The sequence below is a fragment of the Dipodomys spectabilis genome, unplaced genomic scaffold (genome assembly GCF_019054845.1).
Source record: "Dipodomys spectabilis isolate Male_0828 unplaced genomic scaffold, ASM1905484v1 ptg000009l, whole genome shotgun sequence".
In the NCBI taxonomy this organism is placed as follows: Eukaryota; Metazoa; Chordata; class Mammalia; order Rodentia; family Heteromyidae; genus Dipodomys; species Dipodomys spectabilis.
The window spans coordinates 6,663,443-6,676,093 of NW_024870686.1; the positions used below are offsets into that span (position 1 = coordinate 6,663,443).

General features: G+C 41.4%; 1 protein-coding gene across 1 annotated transcript in view; it reads left to right on the forward strand.

The window, feature by feature from the left end:
• Window positions 1–10,744, forward strand: part of Gsr (glutathione-disulfide reductase) — a 49,858-nt gene extending 39,114 nt beyond the window's left edge. Inside the window, exons 9-13 of the mRNA XM_042701486.1 lie at window positions 1,254–1,412; window positions 4,147–4,258; window positions 6,288–6,419; window positions 8,699–8,832; window positions 9,597–10,744. Coding sequence (XP_042557420.1) covers window positions 1,254–1,412; window positions 4,147–4,258; window positions 6,288–6,419; window positions 8,699–8,832; window positions 9,597–9,746 — 687 coding nt within the window. The 3' untranslated portion in view covers window positions 9,747–10,744. The remainder of the gene's footprint in view (window positions 1–1,253; window positions 1,413–4,146; window positions 4,259–6,287; window positions 6,420–8,698; window positions 8,833–9,596) is intronic.
• The last annotated feature ends 1,907 nt before the right edge of the window (window positions 10,745–12,651 follow it).

Consider the following 12,651-nt stretch of genomic DNA (forward strand, 5'->3'; position numbering starts at 1 on the left):
AATGTGTACATCCCAACCCCTTCTTGTTTTGTGTGCTACTTTCCCCCTCCCCACAACAGAGCCCATCTGTCTTTCTGGATTAAAAATATTTGGGGAAAGCCAGGCTGGTGGCTCACGCCTGTAATCTTAGCTACTCAGGAGGCTGAGATCTGAGGATCACGGCTCAAACCAGCCTGGGCAGGAAAGTCCATGAGACTCTTATCTCCAATAAACCACCAGAAAACTGGAAGTGGTGCTGTGACTCAAGTGGTAGAGCACTCAACCTTGAACTGAAGAGCTCAGGGACAATGCTAGGACTATCGTTCAAGCCCCACAACAGACAATATATATATATATTTGGGGAAAAAATGGTATCTGAATTGAACATGTACATGCTTTTTGTCATTATTCCCTAATTAATAGATTCTGGTAACTTTTTTACATACTAGCATTTAGATTGGTATTATAAGGGGTCTGAAGAGGACTTACAGTGTTCAGGAGGATGAACTCTATGCAAATCTGGGCTGGGAAGGTGGCTCAGTGGTAGAGCGCTTGCCTTGCATGCCTGAGGCCCTGGGTTCAATTCCTCAGCACCACATAAGCAAAAAGAAAAAAAGCCAGAAGGTGCTGTGGCTCAAGTGGTAGAGCGCTAGCCTTGAGCTGAAGAGCTGAGGGACAGCACCTAGGCCCAGAGTTCAGGCCCCATGACTGGACCAAAAAAAACAAAACAAAACTCTATGCAAATCTGTGCAAATACTGGTCTATTTTATGTAAATGACCTTGGCATTTAAGGATTTTCATATCTGTGGAGGATCCTGAAACTAGTCCCCTGTAGCTACTAAGGGATGACTATATAGTGGTTGTCCTTCACAGTCTCTTGTTCCTTTCCTCCATTCTGATAGTGCATGTTTGGGGAGGAATGATGACCATGCAGTTTGGAAGAGTTTCCTAGTTAAAATTGCTTTTAAGCTACTGCACTTAGATGTGTGACTTAAAATATTACCACAGTTTTGAAGAAGTACACACAGAAATACTTCATTTTTAAGCTTCAGCATTTCAGTGGTGACTTGAGCTGACATTCCCAGTCATTGTATAGAAATTCTGGGTTGGTGCCTTTGGCTAAGAGTGAAAGTCTATCTCAGTTACAGGTTTCAGTGTGGATTTATTGAAGTTGTTTAAAATTCTAGTTCCCTCTTTACTTGCTTTTTTTGTATCTTCCACTCCTCTTCTCTCCTTCCACCCCCCATTAACAAACACATTTTATTTGTCAATAGGTCAAGGAAGTTAAAAAGACTTCATCAGGCTTGGAACTCTGCATGGTTACTGCAGCTCCTGGTAGAAAACCCACCTTTACCACAATTCCACAAGTGGACTGCCTTCTCTGGGCCATTGGGCGGGATCCAAATTCCAAAGGCCTGAATTTAAACAAACTGGTAAGATGACTCATTTTGCCTCTCTTGGAGATGTTAGTAGTCTTGTGGTCCCCTCCATATAAAACTTGGGTGGATTCTACTGATTTTCTCCTGGTTCCATGTATCCACTTAGTCATCAAGTCCTAATACTTTGGAAATAGTTTCCCTTTCCAGAGTGATCACCTGTGTCAGGTCCCTGCTGAAGTTGGAAGGATTCTGATCTAGCTTTCCAGCAGTCTTACATTACTATGTGAATGTTATTTGAAAATCCTATACTGATTCCACCATACTGTCCGCAGTATCTAATGTGGATTGCTGAGTATAGCTTTCAGTCTAGACATTGTGGTGCTCTGGGATGGGAAGCTGTCTCTCTCTTTATTCTGCCAGTGCAGTTTACACAGACAACATCCTTTGTTCTTTGAAATTTTGAAGGGAAGTCTAATAAAGTTACTTGGATGTTCTCAGAGTTTGACCCAAATTCAAGTTCTCTTACTTCAAGTTGCTTAGCCTTGAGCATTTTGTTTTTTTCCGATAGTCTATTACTTCAGATACAAGATGGGATTATAGTAATGAGAAAGTGCTTGCAAAGTAGTTAGCCTAATTGAACACAAGTTAATCTGTTGTTGATGCTCTGGATAAATTTTCTGGTATGTAATAGTATTCTGTGAACAACAATAGGGTATTTTTTGCAGAGAGAAGCAAAGCCTTGTGATTGGAGACAAATAATTCACCACCTGAGCCATGCCCCAGCCTCTTTTTCTTTGTTTGTTTTGTTGTTGTTGTTTGTCAGTTGTGGGCCTTGAACTCAGGGCCTGACTGCTGTCCCTGAGCTGTTTTGCTCAAGGCTAGCCACTCAACCACTTGAGCCACAGTGCCACTTCTGGCCTTTTCTGCTTATTTGGTGCTGAGGAATCAAACCCAGGGCCTCATGCAAATAAGACAAGCACTCTACCACTGAGCCACCTTCCCAGCCCAGGACTTGATTATTCTAAGCATACAGTTCACCACTGAGCTCCAAAGTTTGTTTGTTCATTTTTTAATTTACTTTATTTTATTTTTTGCCAGTACTAGAGCTTGAACTCAGGCCTGGGCGCTGTCCCTTAGCTGTTTCACTCAAGGCTGGCATTCTACCACTTGAGCAACATCTCCTCTACTTAGGTGGTTAATTGAGTCTCTTGGGCTGGCAATAATCAGATCTCAGACTCATTACTAGCTGAGATCACAAGTCTGAGCCACCAGCACCCAGCCCAAAGTTGGTTTTTTTTTTTGGGGGGGGGGGGCGGGTTTGGCCAGTCCTGGGGCTTGAACTCAGGACCTGGACACTGTCCCTGAGCTTCTTTTGCTCAAGGCTAGCCACTCTACCACTTGAGCCACAGCACCACTTCTGGCTTTTCCTGTTTATGTGGTACTGAGGAATTGAACCCAGAGCTTCATGCGTGCTAGTTAAGCACTCTATTACTAAGCCATATTCCCAGTCCCCCCCAAGTTGTATTCCAAATTACTGTGCTGCTCTACATAAGCCACTATGCTTCTTTCTTCTGCTTATTTCAGCTTCTTACACCACAATATATCTAAGAGACAAGATAAGCATAACATATCTCAAAGCAAAAATAACTCCACATGTAAGAAAACAATTCTGATTTTGAGAAACATCAGTATGTTTTATTCTATCTTGCTTCTTTTTTCCAGTCTTGGGTCTTGAACTCAGGGCCTGGGCACTGTCCCTCAGCTTCTTTTGCTCAAGGCTAGCAGTCTACCACTTGAGCCACAGCACCACTTCTGGCTTTTTCTGTTTATGTAGTAGTGAGGAATCAAACCCAAGGCTTCATGCATGCTAGGCAAACATGCTACCACTAAGCCACATTCCCAGCCACTCTCTTTTTTTTTTAATGTTTTAGGGCACGATGGACACTTTACTTGAGTTTTAAAAATAATAAATAGTAAACTTCAAAGGAGCGTGTCTTTGGTGGCTCCTTTAGGCCATGTTGTATCTCTCAGTGGTAGGAGACATCTGGTCTGTGGGCTGTCTAACGGCTGTGAAATAATTTGTTATATGATGGGACAGGCATTTCTGTTTTTTGAGTGCTTCTCTTCAGCTGCTCATATTAATTTTTTATGGCCCATAAATGATATTATAAGATTACATGGACCTGGGCACCAGTGGCTCACAGGCTATAATCCTATCTACTCAAAAGACTGAGATCTGGAGGATCTTGGCTTGAAGCTAGCCAGAGCAGGAAAGTTCAGGAGCCTCCATCTCTAAAATAACCAGCAAAAAGGTAGGGTTGAGCCCTGGGATCAAGTGGTAGAGTGCCAGTTGAGCAAGTAAGCAGCCCACTCCAGTGTGAGACACTGATTTCAAATCCCTATCCTGCAGATAAATAAATAAAATGACATTTGATAAAAAAAAAAAAAAAAAGATCCTCACTCATACAAGGGTTAACTTGCTTCAAGAGAAATACTTCCATGGAAACACAGAAATTCACAACCAAATAAAACCCATAGAGTTAATAAGTAGTATGTACAATAATCCAATTATTTCATGTTTCCTGACCAGATGAATTATATGTTGCAGTGTCAAATCCTGTTAAATTCTCAAAGTTCTGTTAAATATTTGACCGTTTACATTAGGCCAAAGATAGACTTAGGGATGTTTGGATTGAAGGTGTGCCACAGTGTAGCAGATTTAGAGGTTTAATGTGACATTTTTAGTAGATGGGCTCAGTATCTATAATATGTCCTTTCATAATTTCAGGGGATTAAAACTGATGAGAAAGGTCATATCATTGTAGATGAATTCCAGAATACCAATGTCAAGGGCATCTATGCAGTTGGAGACGTCTGTGGAAAAGCTCTTCTGACTCCAGGTAATGTGTCTTCTGTTCTTGGAAGAGAGGCCGGGAGTAGTGCTACATTAAACTCATGCTAGATTCCACTCCATCACTGTGTAAAGGGTGAATGTCTTTATGTTGTCAAAATAGTAGAAATGTAATGAAATAGATGTTGGTTAGGGATCTGACATTTTCTGGATTTTTTTTTCCTTTAAAGACTTAAATGCTCACTGGAGACTTTCATTTTCATATAATGACCCTTTCGTGTATGTTACCCTCTGAAGACCTCTCTGAGTTGTGGAGACAGTGAAAGTGTGTGTTAGAGGTAATTTAGGTTAGCTTTGTATGAGTGGTCTTGATAGAACCAAGTCTGGCTCCTCTTCTTCCTTCCTTCACCCTGTTCCTCAACCCTTTGCCTGAGTTGCTGGGCACAGGGACACATTTGAATCAATCTGTCTGTCTGTCTGTCTCCCTCCCCATCTTTCGTCTCACCTCTCTCGTCTTGTCTCTCATCTCTCTCTTGTCTCTCTTTTTCTTCCCCTGTGTGTTTTTGGTTTTGCATTTTACTGGAGCGGGTCACTATCCTGAGCTTTTTTGCCCAAGGCTAGCAATCTGCCATTTGTGCCACATTTCCACTTCTGGCTTTTTGGTGGTTAGTTGGACTATGAGTTTCACAGACTTTATTGCCTGAGCTGGCTTTGAACCATGATTCAGATCTCAGCTTCCTGAGTAGCTAGGATTGCAGGCATGAGCTAACAGCATCCAGCTATTTTGGGGATTTTTTTTTTTTAATCAGGGTTTCACTATATATCTATATATCTCAGTGTGGCCTTGAGCCCCCTATGTTTATATAGTCCAGGCTGGTCTTAAACTCCCAATCCTCCTGCCTCTCCTCCCAAGTGCTGGGATTATAAGCATACACCAGCGTGCTTGGCTTATATTTAAGTTAAATAAAAATTACATGTATTTATATTGAACAACATGATATTTTGTTGAGGACTAAGTTTAATTAATTAGCTTATATGCTACCTCATACTTTTTGTTGACAAGACCACTTAGTCTTAAAAATGTTAGGTACACAATACATTGTTACTAGCAAGAGTCACTATTTGTACAATAGATCCCTTGAATTTATTTGTACTAATTGAAATTACTTTTTTAATTTTTTTGTTGGTCATGGGGTTTGAACACTGGGCCTGGGCACTGTCCCTCAGCTCTTCAGCTCAAAGTTAGTGCTCTACTACTTGAGCACAGTGCTACTTCCAGCTTTTTCTGCTTATGTGGTGCTGAGGAATTGAGCCCAGGGCCTCATACACGCAAGGCAAACACTCTACCACTGAGCCACCTTCCTAGCCCCTAATAAAAGTTGTAGGACTTCATAGCACAATCATTAAATTCTGTGAAGGTAGAAGAAATTTCCTCTATATCTTACTGGTAACTGATAAAATGAATATTTTTTTTTACTGAAGCAGGAATTCTTTTGCAGACTGTTAAGAATAAAAACTAGCTAAGGGAGAGTAAATTTTTGGTTTTGAAATTGTACTATAAAATAAATGTAATTGTAAGGTAAAGGAGAAAATGTACAAAACTAATATAATTTGTTCCATATTTTCTCTGAAAACTAATATTCTTATTAAATTTCCAAGTGTCTCTTTTTTATAATAGAATGTTCAGGATTCACAAAGCTCAAATTAGCATTGACATGAAACTTTTGCCAGTACTACTGCACAAAGCCATATAAATGGGGTTAATGGGACAATACTCCTGTTAAAATGAACAATAAACCAGGCACTGGTGGCTCGCGCCTATAATCCTAGCTCCTTAGGAAGTTGAGATCTAAGGATTACCAGTTTGAAACCAGCCCAGGCAGGAAAGCCCATGAGACTCTTATCTATAATTAATTACTCAGAAAAGGCCAGAAGGGGCTCTGTGGCTCAAGTGGTAGAGTGCTAGCCTTGAGGACAGAGTGGCTCAGGGACAGTGCCCAGGGCCTGAATTCAAGTCCCAGGACTGGCAAAAAAGAAAGAAAAATAAGATAAACACTGATTTTAATATATCTTTGCAGTTGCAATAGCTGCTGGCCGAAAACTTGCCCATAGGCTTTTTGAATGCAAAGAAGATTCCAAATTAAACTATGACAACATCCCCACTGTGGTCTTCAGCCACCCTCCTATTGGGACCGTGGGACTCACAGAAGGTAAGTTTGCAGGTGAAGGTCATTCATGGCTGGCTTCTTTTAAGTCTCAACCATGCATTAAATTTATCTCAGTCTCCCTTCAAGTGACTATTCTTATTTAGTATTTTCTTTTCTTTTTTTTTTTTGGTCCAGTTGTGGAGCCTGAACTCTGGGCCTGGGCGCTGTCCCTCAACTCTTCAGCTCAAGGCTAGCGCTCTACCACTTGAGCCACAGCGCCACTTCCGGCTTTTTTCTTTTTGCTTATGTGGTGCTGAGGAATTGAACCCAGGGCCTCAGGCATGCAAGGCAAGCGCTCTATCACTGAGCCACCTTCCCAGCCCTTATTTAGTATTTTCTAATCAGTTACAATTTACTTATTTCCCCATTTGCAATACTTTTGTGAGCACTGTTTGTTTTTCTTCTACAACCTTGTTTATTTTCTAATTCTAAGCTTTTTGTTGTTGTTGCTATGCTAGGACTTGAACTCAGGTCTTCACACTTTTGCTTTACCTTTTTTTTTTTTTTTTTTTTGTTCGGTCGTGAGGCCTGACCTCTGGGCCTGGGTGCTGTCCCTCAGCTCAAGGCTCAAGGCTCTACCACTTGAGCCACAGTGCCACTTCCAGCTTTTTCTGCTTATGTGGTGCTGAAGAATTGAAGCCAGGGTCTCATACATGCATGGCAAGCACTCTACCACTGAGCCAGCCCTGTTTTAGCATTTTTGCTCAAGGCTGGCTCTCTACCATTTGAACCACACCTCCATCTCCAGCTTTTTGCTGGATAATTGGAGATAAGATACTCTCCAGTTTGTCTGCTGTGGCTGGCTTTGAACCTCAGTTCTCAGATCTTAGCCTCTTCAGTAACTCTGATTATAAGTGTGAACTGCCATACCTATTTGTTTTTTCATATAAACTACTTTCAAAGTTACAAAGAGTACAGGGTATTCTCATAGAGCTTTAATATTTTTGCTTTGTTATTTGTCCAGTAATCAAACACACACACAGTATCCTTTTTTCTGGGGGGGGGGTCCATGGGTCCATTGCAGGACTTGAACTCAGGGCTTGGACGTTGTTTCTGGGCTTCTTTATACTCAAGGCTAGCCCTCTACCACTTGAGCCTCATCACCACTCCCAGTTTTTGAGTGTTTAATTGGAGATAAGAGTCCCACAGGACATTTCTGCCTGGGATGGCTTCAACAATCTCAGCCTCCTGAGTAGCTAGGATTACAGGCATGAGCCACAGGCACCTGGCTTGAGTATATATTTTTTAAAGAACAAAACTACTAGTTGTGCACTGGTGGTTCATGCCTATAATCCTAGCTGCTCACGAGGCTGAGATCTGAGGATTGACATTCAAAGCCAGCCCGGGCAGGAAAGTCTGTGAGATTCTTTTGTTGTTGTTATTGTTGATCATGGGCTTAGAACTCTGGGCCTGGGCTCTTCAGCTCAAGGCAAGCACTCTACCACTTGAGCCACAGCACCACTTCCACCTTTTTCTGCTTATGTGGTGCTGAGGAATTGAACCCAGGGCCTCATGCATGTGAGGCAAGCACTCTACCACTGAGCCACCTTCCCAGCCCCAGTGAGATTCTTATCTCCAATTAAATCACAGAAAAAGCTGGAAGTGGCATTGTGGCTCAAGTGGTAGAGCGCTAGCCTTGAGCAAAAGAAGCTCAGGGACAGTGCTCAGGCCCAGCCTGAAGACCAGCACACACACACAAAAAGACAGAATTGTTTCCATACATCAACAGAATGCAGTTTTGAAGATAACAATATTATCTTGAACTTTAGACCTTATGCAAATTGTGCCAAGTATCACAAATGTAATTTTCAATAATTTTTCCTCACATCTAGAATTTAGTCCAGCGTTTATGTATTTTTTTGGGGGGTGGGGAGGGTCAGTCCTGGGTCTTGAAATCAGGGCCTGGGCAGTGGCCCTGAGCTTCTTTTGCTCAAGGCTAGCACTCTACCACTTGAGCCACAGCACTACTCCCAGCTTTTTCTGTTTATGTGGTACTGAGGAATTGAACCAAGGGCTTCATTCGTGCTAGGCAAGCACTCTAACACTAAACCTCATTCCCAGCTCTGTCCTTTTTTTTGCTCAAGTCTAGGGCTCTTCCCCTTGAGCCACAGCTGTACTTCCAAGGTTTTTGTTTTGTTTTTTCTTTTGCTGGTTAATTGGAGATAAGTCTCATAGACTCTGTGAAACTGCAATCCTCAAATTTCAGCCTCCTGAGTAGCTAGGATTATAGGCGTGAGCCATTGATACCTGGCTTGAAAGATGTTTTTTAATATATGTTATAGATGAGGCTGTTCATAAATACGGAAAAGACAATGTGAAAATCTACTCCACCACCTTTACCCCAATGTACCACGCAGTGACCACAAGGAAAACAAAATGTGTGATGAAAATGGTTTGTGCTAACAAAGAAGAAAAGGTATGGGTGAACTTCTGTCTTTTATGTCTTTTGGAGTTCATAATATTTTTATTTAGAAACGCCTACTCTTTTTTTTATGCCAGTCCTGGGGCTTGAACTTGGTGCTTGGACACTGTCCCTGAGTTTTTGTACTCAAGGCTAGCACTTTACAACTTGATCCATAGCTCCACTACTGACTTGTTAGTAGTTAATTGGAGATAGAGTCTTATGAACTTTCCTGCCTGGGCTGGCTTTGAACCATCAGCCTCCTGAGTAGCTGGGATTATGGGCATGATCCATTGGTGCCTCAATATTGGGTTTAAAATAGAACCTCACACTTCCTAGACAGGTATTCTACTCCTTGCCAACCAACCCTAATATAAGACATTTTAAATTTAACATAAACGTTTATTTTGGATATTGTATAGTTCTACAATATGACTGGAGAAGGCGAGAGGAAACAAGGCAAGAATGCTCAGAGCCAATAGGCTTAGTTACATTGGATTGGGATTAGAAATATTATAGAATATTTATTCATTATTATTAAGTAGTTGGTTACAATCCCTAAGTTGGGTTATCAGTACAATGTGTCTTGGTCAGTGTCACTCTTTCTTTGTTTTCCCCTATTTCTCCCCTCTGGTCCCTCCTCTCAAGTTACATAGTTGAAGGGCCTTGCACATGCTAGACAAGTACTCTTATCAACCCTAGCCTTAGGCATTTATTTGTCCAATGTCCTATCTCCCATGGCTGTGTACCTAGTAAAATGCCACTTTCTTTTTCCCCAGGTGGTTGGGATCCATATGCAGGGAATTGGGTGTGATGAAATGCTGCAGGGCTTTGCTGTGGCAGTAAAAATGGGAGCAACAAAGGCCGACTTCGACAACACGGTTGCCATCCATCCTACCTCTTCAGAAGAACTGGTCACACTCCGTTGAGAACCCAGAGACTTACATGGCTCTCAGCTGGACCAGTAAACTTCTGAGATGAACCAAATGATCCTCTTTGCTTCCTGTTCCAGTTTTATATATTCCTTTATTTCAATCAGGATCTTCTGACAGTGGAAATTTTTAGTAAAGAATGGAACATATTTATGTGATCAGAATATTTTTTTTTGTTAATGTAGGCTTGATTTTCATTTGATTTATATGTCACAATAATAATATGAAGCACAATGTAATAGTATGAAGCACAATGAAGTTCATGTATGTATTTGTATGACTGTAGCTTGCTGGTTTTTTAGATGGAGTTTCCTGATCTAGCCAGGCTGGTTTCAGACTCAGTCCTCCTATCTTGGCTTCCCTCTACCTTCCCACTGGGGCTTAAACTCAGAGCCTTGTGCTCATTCAGCTCACTCAGCTGGCTTTCTACCATTTGAGCTATGACTCTAGGCCGCTTTTTGGTGGTTAATTGGAGATCGAGTGTTGAGGACTTTTATACCTTAGCTGAGTTGAATATTGATCCTTCAGGTCTCAGACTCCTTAGTAACTAGGATTACAGGAGAAAGCCATTGATTGTTGCCTGTGTATGTCCTGGTGTCTTGAGTATTGGAATTAGTCATGAACCTACACCCCCAGCCCAGCCTGCTAGTTTTTCAAGTTGAAAATGATGGAAGCTCTTGATACATAAATATTTTAATGCACATTCTTTTTTTTTTGTTATGTTTTTTGAAGCCAGCAATGTGCTTTGCGTATTGCAAATCTGTTTCAAGGATGTGACCTTTCTCTAATTGCCCAGTTATATTCTTTCTTTTGTTTTCAGTGACTTTAATGATTGTTATTTTTTAAAATTATTTTTATGAGATAAAGTACATCAAACTTAGGAAAGACTTGAGGCCAGTTCAGTAAGAGTCCCACTTTCAGGAGGTAGACTCAACCATTTCTGAAGTCTGTTTCTCTGCTAAGAGTTTATAGTTCAATGAATACTTTTAATACTTGTATTTGGTTTTTGTTCTTTTATTTTCCCCTGAAAACTATCCCACACATTTGAAAATTATAGCCTTTTCTTCTTATAAAAAATTCAATATTAATTCAGTTGGCACCAGTTTTATTTCTTACACTGAAGAGCGGATACCAGCCCTTATAGAAGAGAAAGAGATGTTCATTAAAAATATTAAATAGAGATACCAAAGAAACATTTAGCAGATTAATGGTTGAGTTGGAACAGCAGCCTAGAAATCACTTTTAGCATTATATTTCTACTGTCTTGATTATCAAGTAGATAAGCTAAAGTTTGCTTGTTCTTGTTATTTTCTGCTATGATAGGGGTTTAATGTCAGAGCCTGAAACTTGCTAGGCTAGTACTCTGCCACTGAAACACATATCCTGGTTCTTTTGCTGTTAGTTAGCTTTGCAGAATAAGGTCTTGCCCAGATCCAGGGTAGCCTGACACCATAATCCTCCTATCCTCTGCTTTCCATGTAGCTGGGACCACATGCGCTCACCACTATCTCCAGCTTGTTTTTTGTGATAGGGTCTGGCTATTTTTTACTCAAACTGTCTCCTGAGTAGCTGGGATAACAGCTGTGTTCCACTGAGCCTGGCCTTAGGTTTTTCTGAGGCATTCATTAGTTACACAGTGCTACTGAATTCTTTCTTTGTGCATGTGCCAGTTCTGGGGATTGAACTCAGGGCCTAGGCACTATCACTGAGCTTCTTTTGCTCAAGGCTAGCATTCTACCACTTGGGTCACAGCTCTACTTCTAGCTTTTTTGGAAGTTAATTTGAGATAAGAGTCTCAGACTTTCCTTTCTTGGGCTGACTTCAAATCACAATCCTCAGATCTAAGCCAAGTATTACAATGTGAGCCACTAACACCTGGCATTTGCTTTGTTTTGTTTGTTTTTTTTTTTGGTGCTGGAGGTGGAACCTGGAGCCCTTGGCATACACAACACTTACTTTGTTTCTGAGCTACACTGTACCCAGCCCCACCTAACACCAAGTGTTTTTAGAGATACATATCCTTAGTGCTTTGTGCTGCTTCTATAGTAAACCAACAGGAAAACAGCTTTCACTGGGTTCCAGCTTTCCTTTTCATCAGTCTTCAAATTGACCCAGCTTTTGAGAGGATCTGACATATCCTCCTTTCTTATCCAAAACACAGCACACAGATACACAGGTAAATGTAGCACATTGCAGATCCTTGATATTTATTGAAAGAAAGGTGTGATACTTCATTTCAAGTAAGCTTCTAGTCTAGAGAGAGAAACTACTCCTGTACTAACAGGACAGTTAAACCTGTTAAATCCATTTGGTCTATTGATTGGCATGGGACACTTTGAAGACTTAAGGGAGATACTACTCATAATTGAGTCATAGCCACAAATTTCAACTCTCCCAAAGAAATGAGTGGCAACTGTGATTTCATAGTAACTTGATAACTATGGTTAAGCATCTAGCTTTCTCTAACACCCAGTGGCAAAGAACTATTTGTCTCTTAAAAGAAGAATGGTTATCTACAAGGAATAGTATGACTTTGTTTTAAACTTCGGTCTGGTCATGGGCCTGAACTCTGGGCCTGGGTGCTGTCCTCAGCTCTTCAGCTCAAGGCTAGCGCTCTACCACTTGAGCCACAGTGCCACTTGCAGCCTTTTCTGCTTATGTGGTGCCGAGGAATCAAACCCAGGGCCTCATACATGCAAGGCAAGTACTCTACCACTGAGCCACTTTCCCAGCCCCTGCTTTAAACTTCTAAGGGCTCACACTGCAGTTGAGCCAGAGGGGCCCCAGGGCTTCTCTGCCACAAACACTTGAAGTAACATCAGATCTGTTGGTTCCTCAGCCAAGAGGCAGGGCACTTGCTAGTAGCCAGCAGCCTTTGCAGAGCCTTCTCATTTGCTCAAAA